Here is a 22,156-nt window from a genome sequence, read left to right on the forward strand (position 1 = left end):
GACCTGGCCTGTCAGAGTCAGAAGTGGAAAGAAGGAACCAGTTTGCGTTTTAAATACAGATTTTTTTTTTTAATACAGATTTTGTACTATATATTGAGGGCCAGAGATTGTTTAAAGTTGACAATCTGTGGCTAAACCATAAGTATTCCTTACCTACCAGACTAAAGAGTCCCTTTAAACTTTTTCCCCTTAGCCTGTTTTTCATTCTGAATATTAAGAAGGGAAGAGGTGATTTAAAAATACAGCACCTCTGATGTTGGTTACATGGATATTTATAGGAGTAAGTTCTGACGAGAACAAACTGTGGGGCTCTAGGCTCACAACACCACAAAGTCCAACTGGACGTGAAGTCCTACTCCTCACAGCTGATCTCCGTTTAGTGTACGGCATTTTGCTCACCTGAACACAGATATTCCCTGGAGTCTGTCAAGGCCTGTCTCTGCTTTATACTGATCTGTACGTACAGAGTCAAACAGAGAATCATGAAAGGCCACGATCTGATAGTTTTCATGAATAGTTCATGTGGGATTCTGTCATGTAACTTCTCTGATCTCGGTTTGGTGATGAGTAAGTTTTATAGGGCGGTAATTTTTATCGTGATCAACTAAGCAAACCAATCAAAAGTAACTCAGTGGAGTCACTTCGACTGTGTTGGTGGGTGAGGGAAGAATGTATCATGTGCTCTAGCACAGCGCTGTCCAGGGGAACCTTCTCTCAGGATGGAGATGCTCTGTATCTTTGTCCAGCAAGGCAGCCACTAGTCACCCATGATGGCAGAGCACCTGCACTGTGGCTTCCGTGAGTGAAGAACTGCACGTTGTCTTGCTGGCTCCCCGAGGCTACTGGCTGCCATGCTGAGTGGCACAGCTGGACTGCCATATGGCTCCAAACTCGTTACTTTTATAGGAAAGAAGAATAGCGAAGTTAATTATTTTTCAATTGTATGTATTTGTTTTTTTCTACAGAGAAAGAGTACAACAAAGTATTATGGACTGTTATTTGTATAAGTTTTTGCTTTTAAGAAAGGACTGCAGAAAACAAGAAAGAACATATATAGAACAATTACTACTGCCAAATAATTCAAACAGAATCGAACTTTGATTACAGGCTTAGTCATATCAGTGCTACACAACCTCTCTTAAGAAAATTATTCAACTGATTTATCTACTTTGCTTTTCACTAACTCATCAGATTTATTTTTAGTTATAAAAGACACATTCAGCCCAGCAAACTCAGAACATTCCCAGCTGTAGAAAGTAAACAAGAGATGTCCACCACACCATACCTAGCAAGATTCCCAGCCCCCTAAGGTAGTTACTGCTGAAAGCTTAGAGACTGTCTCCTGACTTTTTAAAAGCACATTTAGAAATCAAGACTCTTCAGCTTCAAATGATAGCTTTGAATCTTCATGAGGTGTAAATGGTGGGAATTCACATTACTGAAGCAAATGTCAGGTGTGAATTTACTGGAAAGTGTTTGAGGCAATACTTAGGGATCATCATAGCCAAAAAACATTGGAAAATGAGAAAGGGTTTTTTGAGGGAGTGTGATTAGAAGAAAAATCATGGAATGATGCTAAAAGAGATCTCAAGGCCCATGGAAACTGAAAGGTGGAGCATTTTACAGAACAAAACTTGAGGCGTGGAAAGATCATTTTTTAAAATATTTAAGACTGTAACAGAATCCAGATTGTTCCATGACTTTGTCCTTTGACATAATATCTGTTTCTCAGGCTTTTCTCAGGCTTTTCTCAGGCTTTACAGAGAACCATTTACAGCACCTGGCTAAGGGAATACCTAAGGCAGAGGTCACACAGGGGTGGTCTGAACTTTGTGTCTCACAGTGTTTGTAAATTTATTTACACTGTAGTTGCCAGCTAACATAACCCATATGTCTGTGGACTGAACATAATTCATGTACATATGGATTATATACATATATATATATATACACACACACACACAATAGTCCCTAAATTTAAAACCCACTGTATAAATTTGTTTTGATTGAAAAATCAGAAAGATTGGCAATATCTTGGCAAAAATTCCCACATGGCAACGGGGCCCAGGAGTTCTCCCTGTTCATTGCCCGGTTGGCCTCAGCGGTCTGGCCCGATCCTTGCCGATCCAGTTGGCTCTTCTTATGTTCACCACCTGCCCCTGCACACCCCTGCCTCCACCTCCTTATGTGTCACTCTCGATGTGTTTGAGGGTGAGGGGTCAGGTGTCAAAGGGGAAGGACTTGGTCTGGGTTAACATCTGGGGTCAGCTCCCAACTGCAGAGCGTTCAGAGCTCTTCACCAACGCTGGGCCTTCAGTCATGTTTTCTTTCCCCGAAAACAAAAGTTTTATGTCAGAGAGCAATGCAGCTCCTTCATCGTAACATGAAACCTGTTTTAATCCGAACTGGGGGGGTCAGGAAACCTAGGTTTTGTTTCTGTCTTACTCTTACTCACTTTGGACAGGTAAGGGTGGTTAAGCTGTCCCCTGTCCCTTTCCAAGTGGGAAAAAGAATATTTTAGGTCATAGCAATTTGAGGAGATGTAGATTCTGTTGAGAACAAAAATGCTGTTTGAAAACTGAAACGTGTTTTTTTAGGTATTTTGGGCCTTAATTGGATCTGTTTTATGTGTCAGTATTCACGTGATAATAGAGATTGTCGACTATTAATAATCTGATAGTTGCCCTCCTCCCATGTTGGTATGCAGATAGCAGGAGCCATCCTGTCTACGCTGGTACTTTCAGCATGGACCCGACTGCACTAACCAGTTCATGAAACTCCGTGTTCTGGAAATGGCCGCGGTCAGTGAATTTGTACAATTTGGCTTCCAGCCTGTCGGCCACTTCTTGTTGTTCCTTCCAAGGAAGGAAAGGGTCATCGGTGGAGCCAAACTGCACAATGTGAGGGCAGTTGGCTTTGATCTTCTCCCACTGCCAGGGCCGACTGAAGTAGCCTGTGAGAAAAACACCGAGCATCTCAGTGCCGTGGACCATTTCCACTCTAGCTGCTCTAGTGAAGACCACAGCAGGGACATGAAGAATCCGAACCCCACTGTGAGTTTGCCGATCTGTAGGGCTTGATACTGTGGCTACTGGTGAAGAGGGAAGGTGTGGTTCGGGGGCTTAGTTCTAGATTGTGGATTACAAGCTGGTCCACCGCTCTAAGTGCCTACCTTATATCTAGATGGGTGGTGAGTATTTCTCATGTGCGATTAAACGTCTTGTTAGCCTGTCAGAAGACAGTGCTGTTTTATCATGGAGCCCCTTGACTACAGGAGGGGCTCTCCCCGGGGTCCCTGCTTTCAGACTTACCGCTTGCACGCTCGTTCGCATCCCCCAGGTCAGATGTGTACGCAGCCACTAACACGATAGCATACACCCGGTGGGTCTCGGCGTACCTGGAGAGACAGGAATGACGTAGCTTATGTCTAGTGTTAAATGTAATTCCCAGAAAGGCAGTAAGCCACCCAAAATCACTTGACTCAGCCTACAGAAAGCACATGGTGCAGGCTGCTGAGCTTGGTATGAAAAAGAGCAAGCAAACTGCAGGAGAACTAGGAGCCCAGCAGGCAACTGCCTCACCTGGGCTACCTGAGCTTCTACTCAGTTCTCAAAGTAGTGCAGGCCTCGCCTGGAATAAGCATAACAAGGGTAATCATTCATCTCGATGTGTGGGTGCATCCACCTTCAGCCTGCACTGGCTTTACCTTTTGGTTAACGCGCAGTTTCCCTGGCTCGGCCCCAGAGCATCTGTTCAGAGGACTGAGAGCGAGGCCCAGGAATCAGCACTCTAAGGCATAACACCTCCCCAGCCCAGGTGACGGGAGCGGGTGGTCTGTGTCCTACTGCAGAACCTTGCCTCTCACATGATGCTCCACTCTGTGCTGTTACTCGTTTGCATTGTGTCACATCTGTTTCCCCCCCAGCAGGTCTGGGCCTTCTTGCTGTTTCTGGCCCTGTTCCCTCAAACAGTGCCCAGCAAGCAGACGCTCAGCTGACGGTGTAGGTAGTTCCCTTACTGAGCAGAGACTGGGAAGGGGCTCCTGCCTTTAAAGAAGGCACATGGTTATTAGCAGCGGCCTGAGAAAAATTCAGCTGGCCTTGAGTTGGTACAGATTTCGGCGTAAAGTGATTTCTTCATTTTCCAGACAACCCATTGCAGCTTGTGAACACTACGCCTACCACGATTCTGCAGGTCCACATCAGAAAGCATTCTTGTAGCTTCAACAGGTGTGGCTTACAGGTTATGGGACCTGGCAAGATTTCTCTGACAAACAATTCATGTGACATCCTGAGAGACTGAGTAGGACAAGAGGCCACACAAAACAATAATCCTTTGTCATCCAGCCTCACAAATGAGGAAACCCAACCCTAACAGGCTATTCAGCCAGCTCTGTCCTTACTCTAGGCCTTAGAAGCCTGCAGGGTGACGTTCTAATAGGGCAGCAGGGATGTGCCTGTGAACCCTGAGGACTGGGGGTGGGGCTGGTTGACAGCTTCCACCTTCCCATAGGGATTTACTGAGCACCTACCATATGCCAGACACTCCCCCAGGCTGGGGATTCGGTGTCAGAATAACAAAGTCCCACCTAATGGAGTTTACATTTGAGTGGCAGGAGACAGACAAGAAATGAATAGGATGTCAGATGATAAAAAGTGCTATAGATAATAAGGGGCATCACAGATATAAAGGGAGTAAGATTCAGTGAGGTGAGGTGAGGTTGCTGTTTCACAGGGAGTGATTCCAGAAGGCCTCACTGGAAGGTGACGTGGAGCAGAGACTTAAGAGAGAAGAAGGCCACACAGGTTGTCTCGGGACTAAGTCCAGGTAGGACGATGGCCAGCACGGGCCTGAGGAAGGCATGTGCTCAGAGTGTTCAAGGACTGCGGTGAGGTCTATAAGCCAGGCAGGGGGCAGCTATGGGGAGATGGCAGAGATGACATGGGTGGTGGTGGTGTTCAAGGCCGAGATATTCTTCTGGGGGGGTCAGGAGCTGCTGGGGTTTGGAGGCACTCTTGTTTTAAAAGGATCACTGTATCCGTGTCTGAGTGAATTACATTTCTTTAATCCACTAACCAAACCAGGAAGGAATTAGGACAGATCATATTACCACTTCTGAGGGCAGCACTGTTTCCTCTGCAGTGGAAACTTAAGACATGCACCAGCTATTTCCCAGGCAAGCACGGCTGCAGCCCCTGGCAGGGGCGGGGGAAGGGGTGACATTCAACAGGGACCGAACCTCATGGCTGCGATGGCCCCAGAGCTGTGGCCAATGATGATGGTCTCCTCGTCACAGTGCAGCTCCATCTCCATGAAGGGCAGCCAGATGCTCTCTCGGGCTGTGACTGCGGTTCAGGGGAAAGGAAGAGTCTGTCACTCAACAGGGGCAGTCTTAGCTCAGTCCTGCCCACCCTTCTAACACAGGATTGCTCAGTAAACTACAGGACCCCAACAGGGGATGGGGCTTTTTTCATGGAGCCAAAGTTTCCTGTGTTGCTGTTGGAAAGACTCAAATCTGTAGTTTGGGTAAATAATTTTGTTTTTATTTTTTTACCATGTTCTTGTAAGGAAATACTAAAGAAAAAATACAACTCTGAAGTTTTAATGTAAACTTTTCAACTGAAAAACAGAAATCCTGTTGACAACATTGTCTCTCAAGTTGACGTCCACATATACTCTTTCTTTCCAAGAAGGAAATTCCTGAGACAAGTCACAGACATGCTCAGAACAAAAGTGGCAAAGTTACATTTTCTATTATTAGGATCTCATAGAGATGCTATAACTTTTGTCATATCTCTGCCTGAAATGAAAAACCCATGAATTCTGCCTGAAAATATTTGATTATAGAAGGGAAAATCAAGTTGCTTACAAAGTTGAAAATTAAGTTTTACCAACCCTGGGTGCTCTTCTTGCTCCTCCTAGAACTTTCTATCACATCTTTTGGTTTGTAGCCTCCTCCCCTCAAATACTTGCCATCATTCATCCTGAGGTATGTATCCCCTTCGGCTTCTCTACCAGAAAATGGCAAGATTGAAACCCAACAAGAGTGGGCTTTTTAAAGATACATTTAAAAAACTTACTTGGGTCAGGCATGTTTTTAGACAAACACTGGAAACCAGGTATCTACAATATGAGGGGGAAAGAAAAAACTATTATAAGGCACTTAGTTACAACTAGTAATGGCTAATAAGAAATGAGACACCTGATATGAGCTTTATCAATTCAATAAGTATTTGCTTCTATTATGAAATGAAGTGGATTAAATGGTATAGGATTAAATATGAACAAACAGTCCCTCCTCATGAACTGCCACCTGTCAGTAGTTCTCTATCCAGCCAGCTCTGCAGATCTCTATATGTGCATCTACAAATCTCCATTTATCACCACCAGTGTATATGTAGACAGAGGGCTCCAGACCTGGAGCCAATCCGACTATGCTCCAGGGAATAGGTAAGATGTGCACAAAGCTGGTACAGAGAGGGGGAGATCCCATCCTCCTGGACACTTTTCTAGCTCCATCGTGGCTCTCAGCCATAAGCCTGAGATTTTATTCTAGACCTGCTCTGCTGCTGCTGCTAAGTTGCTTCAGTCGTGTCCGACTCTGTGCGACCCCATAGACAGCAGGCCACCAGGCTACCCCGTCCCTGGAATTCTCCAGGCAAGAACACTGGAGTGGGTTGGCAACTCAGGAAACAGTCATTACCTAATTACAGAAGAGGGTTTAAAAAAAAAATTCAATCTGCAGAAGACAACACAGATGCCATTGTTATAAAACTCACAAAGAAGCCAAATTTACCAAGGTATTGTTTAAAGCATACATATGGACGTTGAAAAGCACATTTTTTTCAGAGTGGACTGAATTTAAAAACAGACAGGCTTCCCTGGTGGCCCAGAAGGTAAAGCGTTAGCCTACAATGTGGGAGACCTGGGTTCTATTCCTGGCTGGGGAAGATCCCCTGAAGAAGGAAATAGCAACCCACTCCAGTACGCTTGCCTGGAATATTCCATGGATGGAGGAGCCTGGTGGACTAAAGTCCATGGGATCGCAGAGTTGGACACGACTGAACAACTTCACTGGTTCACTGGCTTAGAGGGCAGGGAAATGGGATGGAGGGACATACAGGTGGCTCTGAAGGTATTGGGAAGGTTCTAGATTTCGGCTTGGTGACAGGACTCTCAGGTATTGATTACCTCGTGCTTCAGGATGAACACACGTGTTACGTACATCCTTTGTATATATCAACATTATGAATTAAAAGAGAGCAGAGGAGACAGGTAAATTATCTGAACCTGCAGGAGATACGGGGAGTGGGCGTTCTCTAGTTTCTAGAGGTGAAGCTAGGACTCTAGCCTCAGAGAAGCCCTCCAGCCTGCTTCACCAGCCCGATTTCCAGCCCTCCTTGCAGAGTCTAAGACAGGGCGGCAGGGCTTTGCAAGGTGTGGGAGCGGAGCGCCCTGCGACGCCAGGCCAACCCTCCCAGCGCAGGTCGGCGCGGCTCCTACCTGCTCCAGCTCCCTCTTCACCCAGCCGTACCACCCGTGGGTGGCCACATCCTCGCCCCCATTGCCCGGGATGATCACTGCCTTGCATGGAGCCGCCATGTGTGCAGCAGACCTATGGTGCTCAGGGGCCTGATCAACCGGGGAGCCTGCCCCGTGGCATTCTGGGAATTGTAGTTCCGGGGTGGAAAGCGCGTATTCCTGTGAGCTGCTGGTCCACCTGCTCCACTGGAAGCACGGGCAAATCTTGAGGGGTTCCAGCAGATGTAAACCACTAGTGCTCTCATCCCCCCAATCCCCCTTATTTGGAACAGAATGTGGTATTCCGAGAATGTGTTATCTCTTACCTAAAATTACTAATATTTCTATAGAAAATGTGTTTTCATTTCCTAAAAGCAGAACACAACCCGTTTTATTAGTTGCGGATTCCTGATTTCAAAATGGTTCTTAGTAGAATAGTCAGTATCAGCCAATAACAGTCAATAGCAGCAGGGGAATGGGGGGGAAAAAAGAATTAGAACTCAAAGCCTAGTTATTAAAAAAAAAAAAAAAAAGCTTTGCTGAAACCCTTTGGGGAGTTCTGGGTTTTGAGGGGGGGCGTGAGCCACTCATTACCTTGAATGGCCTTCAATAAACCTTTCTCTACTCCAGGCTCTGATGTTTCGATATTGTTTGGCCTAACTGTGTATCAAGCATATTAACTTGTGTTCACTAGCCTGTCCTAGGGGCATGTATATCCAAAACACTTAATGTTTCATCCTGGGTTTTGTATTGAATTCTTCTCAGGGTGTATGGTACGTCAGAGGCTCTAGTGGCTCATGACTGATCCCTGTAGAAATGGATAGCAGACAACATTCTTTGTTTTATATTCTGTTCATGTCTATGTCTTCATGGCTGTAACCAAGAAAGGTCTTGGGACATCCCTGGTGTTTCAGTGGGTAAGAGCCCACCTGCCAAATGCACGGGACATAGGCTCAATCCCCGGCTCAAGAAGATTCCATGTGGCACGGAGAAATGAGCCAGTGCACCACAACTACTGTGCCTGTGCTCTAGAGTCTGCCAGCTCCAACTACTGAAGCCCATGCACCTAGAGCCTGTGCTCTGCAACAAGAGAACCCACTGCAACTGAGAAGCCTGTGCGCAACAACTACAGAATAGCCCACATTCATTGCAACTAGAGAAAGCCCAGGCACAGCATGAAGACCCAGTGGAACCAAAATTGAAAGAAATAAATACATATTTTGAAAAAGAAAGGTCTTCACCTTTTGTTGTGAGTGAAATGGTTTACTAACTTTAGAGACAAATTCAGTTCAGTTCAGTTCAGTCGCTCAGTCGTATCCGACTCTTTGTGACCCCATGAATCGCAGCACGCCAGGCCTCCCTGTCCATCACCAACTCCCGGAGTTCACTCAGATTCACGTCCATCGAGTCAGTGATGCCATCCAGCCATCTCATCCTCTGTCGTCCCCTTCTCCTCCTGCCCCCAATCCCTCCCAGCATCACAGTCTTTTCCAATGAGTCAACTCTTCACATGAGGTGGCCAAAGTACTGGAGTTTCAGCTTTAGCATCATTCCTTCCAAAGAAATCCCAGGGCTGATCTCCTTCACAATGGACTGGTTGGATCTCCTTGCAGTCCAAGGGACTCTCTAGAGTCTTCTCCAACACCACAGTTCAAAAGCATCAATTCTTTAGCGCTCAGCTTTCTTCACAGTCCAACTCTCACATCCATACATGACCACTGGAAAAACCATAGCCTTGACTAGACGGACCTTTGTTGGCAAAGTAATGTCTCTGTTTTTCAATATGCTATCGAGGTTGGTCATAACTTTCCTTCCAAGGAGTAAGCATCTTTTAATTTCATGGCTGCAGTCACCATCTGCAGTGATTTTGGAGCCCCCAAAAATAAAGTCTGTCACTGTTTCCACTGTTTCCCCATCTATTTCCCATGAAGTGATGGGACCGGATGCCATGATCTTTGTTTTCTGAATGTTGAGCTTTAAGCCAACTTTTCCACTCTCCACTTTCACTTTCATCAAGAGGCTTTTTAGTTCCTCTTCACTTTTTGCCATAAGGGTGGTGTCATCTGCATATCTGAGGTTATTGATATTTCTCCTGGCAATCTTGATTCCAGCTTGTGCTTCCTCCAGCCCAGCATTTCTCATGATGTGCTCTGCATATAAGTTAAATAAGCAGGGTGACAATATACAGCCTTGATGTACTCCTTTTCCTATTTGGAACCAGTCTGTTGTTCCATGTCCAGTTCTAACTGTTGCTTCCTGACCTGCATACAGGTTTCTCAGGAGGCAGGTCAGGTGGTCTGGTATTCCCAACTCTTTCAGAATTTTCCACAGTTTATTGTGATCCACACAGTCAAAGGCTTTGGCATAGTCAATAAAGCAGAAATAGATGTTTTTCTGGAACTCTCTTGCTTTTTCCATGATCCAGCAGATGTTGGCAATTTGATCTCTGGTTCCTCTGCCTTTTCTAAAACCAGCTTGAACATCTGGAAGTTCACGATTCACATATTTCTGAAGCCTGGCTTGGAGAATTTTGAGCATTACTTTACTAGTGTGTAAGATGAGTGCAATTGTGCGGTAGTTTGAGCATTCTTTGGCATTGCCTTTCTTTGGGATTGGAATGAAAACTGACCTTTTCCAGTCCTGTGGCCACTGCTGAGTTTTCCAAATTTGCTGGCATATTGAGTGCAGCACTTTCACAGCATCATCTTTCAGGATTTGAAATAGCTCAACTGGAATTCCATCACCTCCACTAGCTTTGTTCGTAGTGATGCTTTCTTAAGGCCAACTTGACTTCACATTCCAGGATGTCTGGCTCTAGGTGAGTGATCACACCATCATGATTATCTTGGTCGTGAAGATCTTTTTTGTACAGTTCTTCTGTGTATTCTTGCCACCTCTTCTTAATATCTTAGAGACAAATTAGCCTACTACATTTCTTCAAGGAGCTCTGTTCTCATTGGCTTACATAGGGGAATAGAATTTGCTTCCCCCAAATATGTCTCTTGGTGTATTAATTATTTTAAGCTGGTTATTTTCTAAGAAACAGCAGACTTGGAAAAAACTCTTAGCCAGTAGGAATTATCCTTTTGTAAGAAACATTTATATTTGTAAGAAGGATCTCCATTTGTAGGCTGTCTCCCTCCTTGTACTAGGAAGAGGATGACCACATCTCTAGAAAGTTATGAATGAAGAAGGCAGTGAGTTTAATCTGCCCAACCACATTGCCCTTATTTACTGTGTGATGTCTGATAACTCACTCCACACCCTCAATATCCTCTTTAGTCTTTAGTTGAGAGTTCCAGAAAAACATCTATTTCTGCTTTATTGACTATGTAAAGGCTTTGACTGTGTGGATCACAATCAACTGTGGAAAATTCTGAAAGAGATGGGAATACCAGACCACCTGACCTGCCTCCTGAGAAACCTGTATGCAGGTCAGGAAGCAACAGTTAGAACTGGACATGGAACAACAGACTGGTTCCAAATAGGAAAAGGAGTACATCAAGGCTGTATATTATCACCCTGCTTATTTAACTTATATGCAGAGCACATCATGAGAAATGCTGGGCTGGAGGAAGCACAAGCTGGAATCAAGATTGCCAGGAGAAATATCAATAACCTCAGATATGCAGATGACACCACCCTTATGGCAGAAAGTGAGGAAGAACTAAAGAGCCTCTTGATGAAAGTGAAAGAGGAGAGTGGAAAAGTTGGTTTAAAGCTCAACATTCAGAAAACTAAGATCACGGCATCTGGTCCCATCAATTCATGGCAAATAGATGGGGAGACAGTGCAAACAGTGGCTGACTTTATTTTTCTAGGCTCCAAAATCACTGCAGATGGTGACTGCAGCCAGGAAATTACAAGACGCTTACTCCTTGCAAGGAAAGTTATGACCAACCTCGATAGCATATTAAAAAGCAGAGACATTACTCTGTCAACAAAGGTCCGTTTAGTCAAGGCTATGGTTTTTCCAGTAGTCATGTATGGATGTGAGAGTTGGATTGTAAAGAAAGCTGAGGGCCGAAGAATTGATGCTTTTGAACTGTGGTGTTGGAGAAGACTCTAGAGAGTCCCTTGGACTGCAAGGAGATCCAACCAGTCCATCCTAAAGGAGATCAGTTCTGGGTGTTCATTGGTAGGACTGATGTTGAAGCTGAAACTCCAATACTTTGGCCACCTGATGCGAAGAGCTGACTCATTTGAAAAGACCCTGATCCTGGGAAAGATTGAGGGCAGGAGAAGGGGACGACAGAGGATGAGATGGTTGGATGGCATCAGTGACTCAATGGACATGGGTTTAGGTGGAGTCTGGGAGTTGGTGATGGACAGGGAGACCTGGCGTGCTGCAGTTCATGGGGTCGCAAAGAGTCAGACATGACTGAGTGACTGAAATGAACTGAACTGAGGATGGTTTTTAAGGTGAGGGTTTCAAACATTTTGATAAGTTATTTAGTTAACCTGGTCTTTCCCCTGTGTATATGTTATTAAAATTTTGTTTCATTTTCTCCTGCTAATGTCTCATGTTGATTTAATTTTTCAGTCAGCCAGAAGAACCTAGAAGAACAGAGGAAATTTTCTTCCTTCCCACATTTATCAAGATAACTACACAGTCACATAAATCAACTATTCCTAAAATTCACTATTCATAAAGTACGGAAATTCCTAAAATAAATAAATTTCTAATACTTTCAATATGATAGATTGAAAAAAATCCTTCTTACAGAAATTTCTAGTACTAGGAATCCAGGTTCAAATAACTCAAGAAAATTTTTGGCAAATGATAGTCTTCCAATGTTTGGTTAAAAAAAAACCCAGCTATGTCTTTCTGTAAAAGAGAAGAATAAATCTGACTCAATACTGGATTTGTTTCTTTTTCTTTAAACTTTGTATTCTACTGCTTTTGCTTCAATTTAATCACTAAAGGGAAGTCGTCTATAAGCTTAAAGTGTCCATAATGATCCAGTTTAGGAACTCTGCCTCCCATGGCTGCATGTTAAGCTAAAATACCTTTCTTTAGTTCACAGGAAACATCCTCACCAGACCCACCTGTGAATGGGTGCAGGAAAGAATCAACACATCCCCTCCTCAACCTGGTGGGAACCAGTCTTCTTGGTCTGCTGGCTCTTAGATTAAAGTTGCTATTCTTTGCCCCAACAGGTGGTCTCCCGATTTATTAGCGTGTTGTGCGGGCAAGCAGCATGAGCTTGGACATGGTAAAATCTTTGCACTGTGAAACATAACACAAATGTGTATTACCTTAATTGTGTCTCCGTACTCAGAGAATAATTTATTTGAACGTCCTAGAGTTACACCAGTTTAATTACTTAAAAAAACCCTAACATTACTCTTCCATAATGGTTTAGAAACATGAAAATTGTAAATTTGTTCAATAAAACTGAACTGTTATTCAACTTTTTTTCTTTTTCTGCAAGTAACTTTGGAGAGTTCTAATAAATTAGATTACTACATGTCTTAAAGGAGCTTTGTTCTCATTGGCTTACGTAGGGGAATAGAATTTGCCTATCTTGTGGGAGCTAAGTTCCCCAACCAGCGACTGAATCTAGGCCCTCTGCAATGAGATCATGGGAGTCCTAACCATTAGACGGTGAGGGGATTCCTGAGAAATTTTCATATTAACAGTAACTTCAGAGTACATCAACTTGAAACTTATTTCTATGATCTGTTGGTCATTTAAAACTTTGTACTAATATTAACTTGGTGTTGGAGAAGACTCTTGACAGTCTCTTGGACTGCAAGGAGATCTAACCAGTCCATCCTAAAGGAGATCAGTCCTGGGTGTTCATTGGAAGGACTATGTTGAAGCTGAAACTTCAATACTTTGGCCACCTGATGTGAAGAACTGACTCATTTGAAAAGACCCTGATGCTGGGAAAGATTGAAGGCGGGAGAAGGGGACGACAGAGGATGAGATGGTTGGATGGCATCACTGACTCAATGGACATTAGTTTGGGTAACCTCTGGGAGTTCGTGATGGACAGGAGGCCTGGTGTGCTGCAGTCCATGGGGTCGCAAAGAGTCGGACACGACTGAGCGACTGAACCGAACTGAACTGAACTAACTTGAGCTAATTAACTCTTGGACGCCTTGCTATGATCTAAGAATAGTTTTACATTTATATAATTTTGCTTATTCTTATATGCTATACAGAGGCGGTATCTCTGAATTAGATTAACAAACGCGCTCCGTTTTGCCGCTTAGAGGGGGTAAAACGGTAGTGGTGGTTTTAGAAAGTTGCATCCTAACCGTTAGGAGTTTCGTTAATCTCTTAAAATGTTTGACTACGACAGCTCCCAATTATTCACCTTCTCGTGGAAGGATGACGGATAGAGAAGAACTGTTTACTAATGCCAGGCCCCGCAGAGAGCGTCAATGCACCTGCAGAAACCACGACAGGAACACCCACAGGACGAAGAACAGTCCGACAGGACTCCTGCGCTGACGCACCCCAGGCTCCCTTAGCTCCGCCCCCTCGTGCGTGCCGAGACCTCCTTCCGTCCAACTTGGTTTCCTCTGCGAGAAGCCACGCCCTCTTCCGGTACCTGACGTCATCGTTCTCGCTTCCCGGTAACTAAGGTGATGAGGGGGACTTCCCACTGAAGGGAGCGGACGTCTTATTGGACGGCGGTGAGCTCCTGAGGCGCCCTGGTTGCGCCTAGAAAACAGTTATGTAGGCGCCTGTGTTCCGTGCGGCAGAAGGGTTTAGAGGTGAACGTGGAAAAACGTGTATTCTGAGGAATTGTGATTTTGAGGCATGAAGCGTGTCTATCTTGCCCTGTTTCAATATGGCGGCGCAGCCTGTCTGAGTGTCTTCCTTCCTCTCTCCCGCCCCCGGGCCCTGTTTGATTGGCTAGCGGACGGCGCCGTGGAGTGACGCACAAGAGTGCTGACCAATCGGCTTAGAGCTGAGGTGGACTAGGTGGTGGGAGCCGGAGTCCGGCTTTTAGCAGCTGTGGTTGCGGAAGGCTGCGGACAGGTGAGCTCCCTGGGCCAGGTGAGCGGACAGCACAGGTGATGAGAGGCCGAGAGCTGGGACAAGAGTCTCTGCTGAGGGCGGGTGGGTTCCTCCTGGGGCGAGGCCTTTTCCGAGCAGGCGGAGGAACTGAGGGGATCGGTGACCCAAGGGTTTGTTGAGAGTGGCGCGGTCCCCGCCAGCTGGGGCGGCGGGCCTGCTTTTGGCACAGAATCCCTCGGACTCGGGGGAGGGGGGTCCGGAAGGATCCAACGTCCATTTTAAAGTTGAGGAACTCTAGAATTAGGTTAAATGATTTACGCTTCGTAACGGAGTCGGAGCTAAGAACCCAGGTCTTCGGACTCCTTGCTTAGCCTTAGCTGCGTCCTTAAAAGTCATGCCCTTAAGGTGGAATGAATGGTACAGATTTTTTTTTTTAACAGATACATATACAGGATCTTTAGAGTTTTACTTGTTCAAAGTTCATCCATTCAGCTATTAACCCATTCTGAAACTTTTCCCCTTTGAAAATACGATGTTAGTGGTCGACTCGTCTCTAGAAAAATGCACTGTTGGCTCATGCACACAGTTTTGCATGCAGTTTCAGAGGATTTATTGACCTGGTGAAGTTCCTTGTTGGCTGTGAGCCCAGAGTTAAGATTCCATGCTGTTGAAAAAGTGAGGGGAAGACAGGCAGTGGCAAATGGACAGTGCAGGTTTTAATATGTAGATGCTTGGGGACATAGGATGGAAATACAGTACCTATTAGTAATGAAATGTTTTGAGAAGGAAAATGGTCACTTAATGAAGGCTGCTGAGGTGCTTGCTGAGAGTGCTTTCATTCCCACCTAAATTACCTTTTGCTGCCCAGGAAGCTGTGGAAGTGTTTCTGTATATATAGTGCCTCAGTTTCCCACTTTTGCCAGAAATAACATATGCCTCAGGGGTTTAATTGGAACAGACATTTGGAATTTCTATGGTCTATGTTGTGTGTAGCAGAGTAATCGATTCATTCACATTTATAAGCTGTTTATTGTTCTCTTTGTCCAAATTATTAACAGTATGGCACATCTTAAAATAATTGGAGACAGTCATTATTTAGCATTGCATAAGTGAGCACTAGAGGCCACTTATATAACAGATTCCTTAATTTACCTTTTTTCCCATTGTTGAGCTTTTTGTTCCCTTGAATCCTACCTAATAGCTGAATTGTACATTAGCCTAGATTTTAGTATGTAAACAGGATGTATAGAGCACTCAGGGGAATTGGCATTATCTGAGTTTGGAAAATGTATTTAATCTGGATGGCTGTTAAAATTGGAATCTTTCAAGGCATGAGCATAAGTGACTGTGGTGAGAGGGTAGGTGCTGGTGAGGTGTGTATGTAGTGTAGTAGTCCACTGGCCTTTAATTCCGGTGATCCCAAGAAGTACTTTGGGTAAGAACTGGGGGCTGTTCACTCCATGAATAGCATTTGAGCATCAGTATCTGGGTCTTTTCTCTGTAGTTAATAATGGAAAGAGGGAAAAGGCCACAAAACCAAGATCACTTGGAATGTAAATTTTAATACAATGTTTTACTCAAATAGAATCAGGAGGAAAGGGGGTCAGGGAGGAAGATAGCTAGCTTCTGAAACAGGGCTTGAACACAGGGTTGAAATCTGCTCGGCTGAAGTGATAATGTGCTGTTTGAGGAGATTTAAATGACTCTTACTCAACTGCATGCAGCTTAGAGATGACCAAGTGATTGTAAACCTTCCGCCCCTTTTATTTTTTTTAAGTGCTAGAAACGGGGATTTGAGAAAGGAACAGGAAAGGTAGCGGTAAAGTTAACTGACCCTTGGGGGTCAGAGAGAAGTGAGACGTTGGCATCCTCCAGTGACAAGTTCTTCTAGACGTAAGTGTTTAAAGAATGTTGAGTTAGGTCATCATCTTTTTTTTTGAAGTTCATTTGGGAATTTCAAGTACAATTAAGGGTTTATCTGTAGTTTTTTTTTTTAGACAATGGCCACATACCTGGAGTTCATTCAGCAGAATGAAGAACGCGATGGCGTGCGTTTTAGTTGGAATGTGTGGCCTTCCAGCAGACTCGAGGCTACAAGAATGGTTGTTCCCCTGGCTTGTCTTCTTACTCCTTTAAAAGAACGACCAGACCTGCCTCCCGTACAGTATGAACCGGTGCTCTGCAGCAGGCCAACTTGCAAAGCCATTCTCAATCCACTTTGGTATGAACTCTTTTAAAAACCAGTAGAAAGGATAACTACAGTAAATTCCGACGTTTATGTGATTCTCATAAAAGTGATTCATTTGGGCAAGATGTCAGATCTGAGATGAGTAGTGAATAGTGAGATACTTAGGTAATGAGTGCTTTTGGGAATCCCTCCGACCTGATAACTCCAAATAGAATTAGAACTTACGGGGTGAGGTGGAGGGAAAGGATTGGTTGGTGTTTTTCCCTTCTGCTTTGCAGTTTATTTTTGGTTTAACTGTTCATTTTATTGGTGTCTTTAAAGCTTTTTCCAGAAAAATCCAAATGCTTTAGACAGTTCTGTCGCACCTACCTGGTATGGTGATCCCGTACAGCAGGAAGAAGTAACAGGCAGAAGAAATTTGAGCTCTTAAAAGATATTATTGTTAAGTGTAACTTTTTTTTGCGCCTGGAATAGTGACCTGTGATCGCTCTCGTAAATGTGGGCACTCTTTCAAAGAATTTGTAAACAAATAAAGAGTGCCATAAATACTCTTTAAAGGATAAAATTTTTATATAAGGGAACTTTTTTTAACTTCATTCTCCTTGCTTTTATTTGATGTGCCCATGTATAAGATGCTGCTGCTCTTTTAAAATAATAGCTCCTGATGTTAATTTTCTAAATGTAGAAAGCAGGGGGCAAGCAACAAGTTTTAGGAAGTGTATCAACCCAGAAGCATTCCTGCCCAACTTCTTCAAGTGAACTAAGTGTGGTTCAAATCTGAGGAGTTTTTCCTGTGTGAAATGTACATTTTAGTACTAAAATTTAGTAGTTTCACATATCCAAAAAGTAAAGATGTTAGGAAAATCATAAAGACTGTTCAGATAATGGGGCCATAGGAAGTAACGAATAAATTTTATAGCTCACAAACTTCTAAATATTATCTAGGAAGTCAGAAAAGAGAAAAAAGGGTTTAGTAGCCATTCACTGTTGCTGCTTGAAGGAGCCTTTCTGTGTCCTTAGCTAGAACTCGAGCTGCAGAGAAGGTGTTGTGTGCCTTCATCCACTGATGCACCCACATAGGAACACACATCTCTGAGATTAACTGAACTTGAAGTTTACGCGTAAATGTTTTCTAGCTTAAAACACGTTATTGACCAGAGACGTATTAATGCCCGAGGTGTTCGTTTCTACAAAAATCCCCCACTCAGTACTGTTTAAAAATGAAAATAGAACCTGGATGTAATATTTTATCTTTCTCACAGTCAGGTTGATTATCGAGCAAAACTTTGGGCCTGTAATTTCTGTTTCCAGAGAAATCAGGTATGTGAATATAATTATTTTAAAAGTATTCCCTGTGTTTCAGTTCATTGTCCTACACTGAAAAAATTGAGGTGAATTTGGGTCTCTCCTGGTAATATTGAACATTGAACATCCGTGATTTTTCTTTGAAATGGTCATTCCATTTCTTTATTTGAGTCTTTGTCGTTTGCTGTGGAGAGGACGTAGAACTCCCTTCTTTTTTTTCCTAAGTACGCTCTCTGTAAGCACTGAGTATGTTACCCAAAAAACAGAAGGTATTTATATTACATTTGACTTCAATTTATTTTAATTGGATACTGGATTTTCATTTTCTGACCCTTCTAACTTTTAGGGTCAAATATCAGTATTTATCTTGTTTTGATTTAAGCATTTTTAAGTTATTGAGCTAAGAGCTCCCAAATGATGGGAGAGAATTCTCTTTGACATGAACTGTGTCTATGAAGAAAATGTTCTAAAAGTGGATTATGATAAGTATTGCACAGTTCTATGTGCATTTACTAAAAATCACTGAATTGTGCATTTAAAATGAGTGATTTTATGGTATATAAACTATACCTTGGTAAAGCAGTTAGCAAATAATTAATTATGCTCATCATAATATATACTGTTCTAGTAGATCTTAAGATAGTCATAATCTACTTATTCTTAATTTGATCATAATTATGAGTCTCATGCTCAGTGCACACTGAGACCAGTGATAAAGGACTAGCCTGTAGTTGATAACTGAGTATAAGCTTGGGAATTAGAAGCAGGTACCATTCAGTATTTTTGTTTTTTTCATTCATTTATTTTGGCCATGCCGGGTCTTAGCTGAGGCACATGAGATCTTCATTGCAACTTTCAGAATCTTTAGTTGCAGCATGTGGGATCTAGTTCCCTGACCAGGGATCAAACCCAGGCCTCCTGCATTGGAAACATGGAGTCTTAGCCACTAGATCACCAGGGAAGTCCCACCATTCAAGATTCCATGGGCGATTCAGAAGTATATGCAAGTCTTAAAAACATTCCTACACCCTATTACACTCAGAATTGATGTCTGTTTAATTTTATTAATTGTGAGAATTCTACTGGATCAAAAAGACAGTGTCAAGAGAGTAAAAGCCAGCTCATACAGTGGGTGAAAGTATTTGCAAATCGTATGTCTAAGGGATTAATGTGTAGAATATTTAAGAACTCATAATAGTCAACAACAGGGAAGCCTAGTTCAGAAATGTCCAAAGGACTTGAAGAGATAATTTCTCCAAAGATGATAGATGGATGGCCAATAAGCACATAAAAAGGTGCTCATCGTCACTAATCATTAAGGATGTTTACCAAATGATGCAGCATTCCCACCTCTGGATATATATCCAAAAGAACTGAAAACAGGATCTTGTAGATATACACTCCTATTCATAGTAGTAGTATTCACAGTAGCTAAACATTTCACCTGACTTCAGTATCTGCTGCCAGGTGAATGGGTAAGCAAGTGTCCTGTATTCAGTGAAATAGTATCAGCCTTAAGATGCAAGGATGTTCTGACTTAATGCTACAATGTAATTGAGCTTTACTGATATTACTGAGTGAAATAAGCCAGTCCTAAAAAGACAAGCATATATGATCCCCATTAAATGAGGTACTTGGAGTAATGGAGAGGTGGGTGCTAGGGGCTGGATGGGGATGAACCGGAGATTGTTTAACAGGTTCAGAGTTTCAGTTTTACAAGATGAGGAAAGTTCTGGGGATGGATGTTAGAGGTGGTCGCACAGTGTTATAAGTGTATTTAAGATCTCTGAACCGGACACTCAAAAAGATGGTAAAATTGATATGTACGGCGTCATACCTCAGTTTTTAACTTGGGGGAAAGGAAAAGCAACATACAAGCTACGAATCTAAAATGTTTGCAGAGAAAAAAGAAGACACCTATGACATGTTAAGCACCAAAAGGCAGGTTGCAAAATTGTGCATGCAAGATGATCTCAGCTGTGCTTAAGAACAAGTGTGGAAGCTGAGATGTTGACAGAGGCTGCCTCCAAGTGGTGGGAGTGTGTGTGGGTGTGTGTGTGATCGGGGGATTGTTTCTTTTTTCTTATATTTTTCTTGTTCAGTAGCTCAGTCATGTACAGCTTTTGCAACCCCGTGGGCTATATAGCCTGCCAGGCTCCTCTATCCATGAAATTTCTTGTACTTGCCAGGGTTTCTACAATGAACGTGTATTACTTTATTGATCACAGCTAGAATAATAAACCTAAATAAAAGCTTTAGATTCCACATAGATAATTGATAAGACAGCTGAAATCTCAGCCCTTCATTTATAGGCAACAATTAGGAAATGGTTTTTAATAGTGTGTGTTTTAATCATTTAGAAGTTACAACATATCTGAAAACCATTTAAAATAAAGTTCCAGTGTGATATAGGGCAGTGTTAATAGATTTTTGTATTTTAGTAACATGTTCTAGGTTTAATACTTTCATAATAAATACGTGGTCATTAAACTATTACTATTTTTATAAATGGAAGATAGGAGACATAGTGTAACTTTCAGCCCTCATGAAACATTGCTCTGTCTTGTTTTCTCCAGTTTCCTCCAGCTTACGCAGGCATATCTGAGGTGAACCAGCCTGCTGAATTGATGCCCCAGTTTTCTACAATTGAGTACGTGATACAGGTAATTGTCATGTGTTTAAGGAGCAGTGTTAAGTATTGAGTTTCTTCTGAAATACTCTGTCTTCTTTGTCTCTTGCCCATATGAACGATTTACAGCTGCAAGGCCCGCGGGATCCTTGACTGCTCAGTGTGTGGGCACAGACATGTCCCTGGGCCTTGGTTCTGGCTTTTCCTCAGGCTGGAGCTCTCTCCCTGTATCTGCATTGCTCCCTCCTTCCCCTCCAGCTTTTTGCTCACATGTTACTTCTTTTTTTTTTTTTTTTTCTTTTGAAATCCAAAATGTTACTTTCTTAATAAGGCTGCCCTAGCCTCCCAGTTACTGGTGGAGCTCCACCCCTACCCTGCCCTACCTGCACAATCCTGCCCCTCTTCTCGATTCTTGAAAGTTAGCTCCTCAGGCAGATAGGGATCTCTGGCCTTTTGGTCTGCTGATGTATGGCAGGACCTAGAGGAAGGCCTGGCATTCAAAATGGGGAATAAATTGTTGGATACAAATAGTCTGCATCCAGTTGGTTTTGATAAAACCTACCTTTTAATGAGGTAAGTAGAAGTTTGTTTTGATATTGTTATCCCTGACAGGTGTAAATAAAGAGTTGTTATTTAGTGCATACCTGTTTTGTTTTAAAAAGAGCAGGTCACGTCTGTCTGTACACTAACTGTATGCCATTTTCCCCCATATCCAGCGAGGCGCCCCATCCCCTCTGATCTTCCTGTATGTGGTGGACACGTGTCTGGAGGATGATGACCTCCAAGCACTCAAGGAGTCCCTGCAGATGTCCCTGAGCCTCCTTCCTCCGGACGCGCTGGTGGGTTTGATCACGTTTGGGAGGATGGTACAGGTTCACGAACTCAGCTGCGAGGGGATCTCCAAGAGTTACGTCTTCCGGGGTACGAAGGACCTTACTGCCAAGCAGATCCAGGTCAGTGTGCAGCTTGTCCTCAGGCAGGAGCAGGGATAGTTCTTAAAGTTTCATTAAGAAAAAGGAAAAAAATAGGAGCCATTCTCTTATCGTGTTATGAGAAATGCGTCTTTTTGGTTTGTGTAGGACATGCTGGGCCTGACCAAGCCTGCGATGCCCGTGCAGCCAATGCGCCCGGCTCAGCCGCAGGAGCGCCCGTCCGTGTCCAGCAGGTGAGCCTAGCCCCTTGGGTGGGGGGTGGGGGGGGCGCAGCGAGAGTGCTTTGTATTTTATTTTTAAAGGGGAAGAAAAGATTAGGCCTAATCAATATTTAATGTTTAATAATAAGCATAATACATCAGTGTATGTTGAAAATTTATAATCTATATAAATATATACGTTCACATATATCCTGGGGCAGTTTTGCTCAGGATGCTTTTCCTTTTAGAGTTGGATCACCATAGAGGTTTTGAGAGCACTGCACACAGTCATTCCCCTCTTCTTAGACACGTGGCTGTTGTCCTTTTTTTCCTTTTTTTAATTTTGGCAGCACTGCAGCTTTCGGGACTTTGGTTCCCCAACCAGGAGTTGAACCCGGGCCACAA

The 22,156-nt window shown here is 43.4% G+C and overlaps 2 protein-coding genes across 16 annotated transcripts in view; one reads left to right on the top strand and one right to left on the bottom strand.

The window, feature by feature from the left end:
* Positions 1 to 41: 41 nt before the first annotated feature.
* RBBP9 (RB binding protein 9, serine hydrolase) lies at positions 42 to 7,638 on the bottom strand. 3 transcript variants are annotated; one of them, NM_001083424.1, is given in 6 exon segments: positions 42 to 897; positions 2,766 to 2,953; positions 3,312 to 3,397; positions 5,240 to 5,345; positions 6,081 to 6,123; positions 7,504 to 7,613. In NM_001083424.1, coding segments are annotated over 6 exon segments (525 nt in total). In that variant the 5' UTR covers positions 7,603 to 7,613; the 3' UTR covers positions 42 to 894.
* Positions 7,639 to 14,089: 6,451 nt separating this feature from the next.
* Positions 14,090 to 22,156, top strand: part of SEC23B (SEC23 homolog B, COPII coat complex component) — a 33,857-nt gene continuing 25,790 nt past the window's right edge. For 2 of the 13 annotated variants that reach the window (XM_059892702.1, NM_001034626.2), the window contains 6 exon segments: positions 14,488 to 14,518; positions 16,495 to 16,718; positions 17,948 to 18,005; positions 20,567 to 20,653; positions 21,336 to 21,572; positions 21,699 to 21,784. In XM_059892702.1, coding sequence (XP_059748685.1) covers positions 16,498 to 16,718; positions 17,948 to 18,005; positions 20,567 to 20,653; positions 21,336 to 21,572; positions 21,699 to 21,784 — 689 coding nt within the window. In that variant the 5' untranslated portion in view covers positions 14,488 to 14,518; positions 16,495 to 16,497. 13 annotated transcript variants of the gene reach the window in all.

This window comes from Bos taurus, chromosome 13 (genome assembly GCF_002263795.3).
Source record: "Bos taurus isolate L1 Dominette 01449 registration number 42190680 breed Hereford chromosome 13, ARS-UCD2.0, whole genome shotgun sequence".
NCBI lineage: Eukaryota > Metazoa > Chordata > Mammalia > Artiodactyla > Bovidae > Bos > Bos taurus.

Excerpts from the sequence above, each read along its gene's own strand:
- RBBP9 (XM_005214343.5), bottom strand. The coding sequence starts at position 7,602 with ATGGCGGCTCCATGCAAGGCAGTGATCATCCCGGGCAATGGGGGCGAG. Across the intron at positions 3,398-5,239 it reads GGGGCCATCGCAGCCATGAG|GTACGCCGAGACCCACCGGG; the intron begins GTTCGGTCCCTG and ends CTGTCTCTCCAG. Across the intron at positions 2,954-3,311 it reads TGCGAACGAGCGTGCAAGCG|GCTACTTCAGTCGGCCCTGG; the intron begins GTAAGTCTGAAA and ends TTTTTCTCACAG.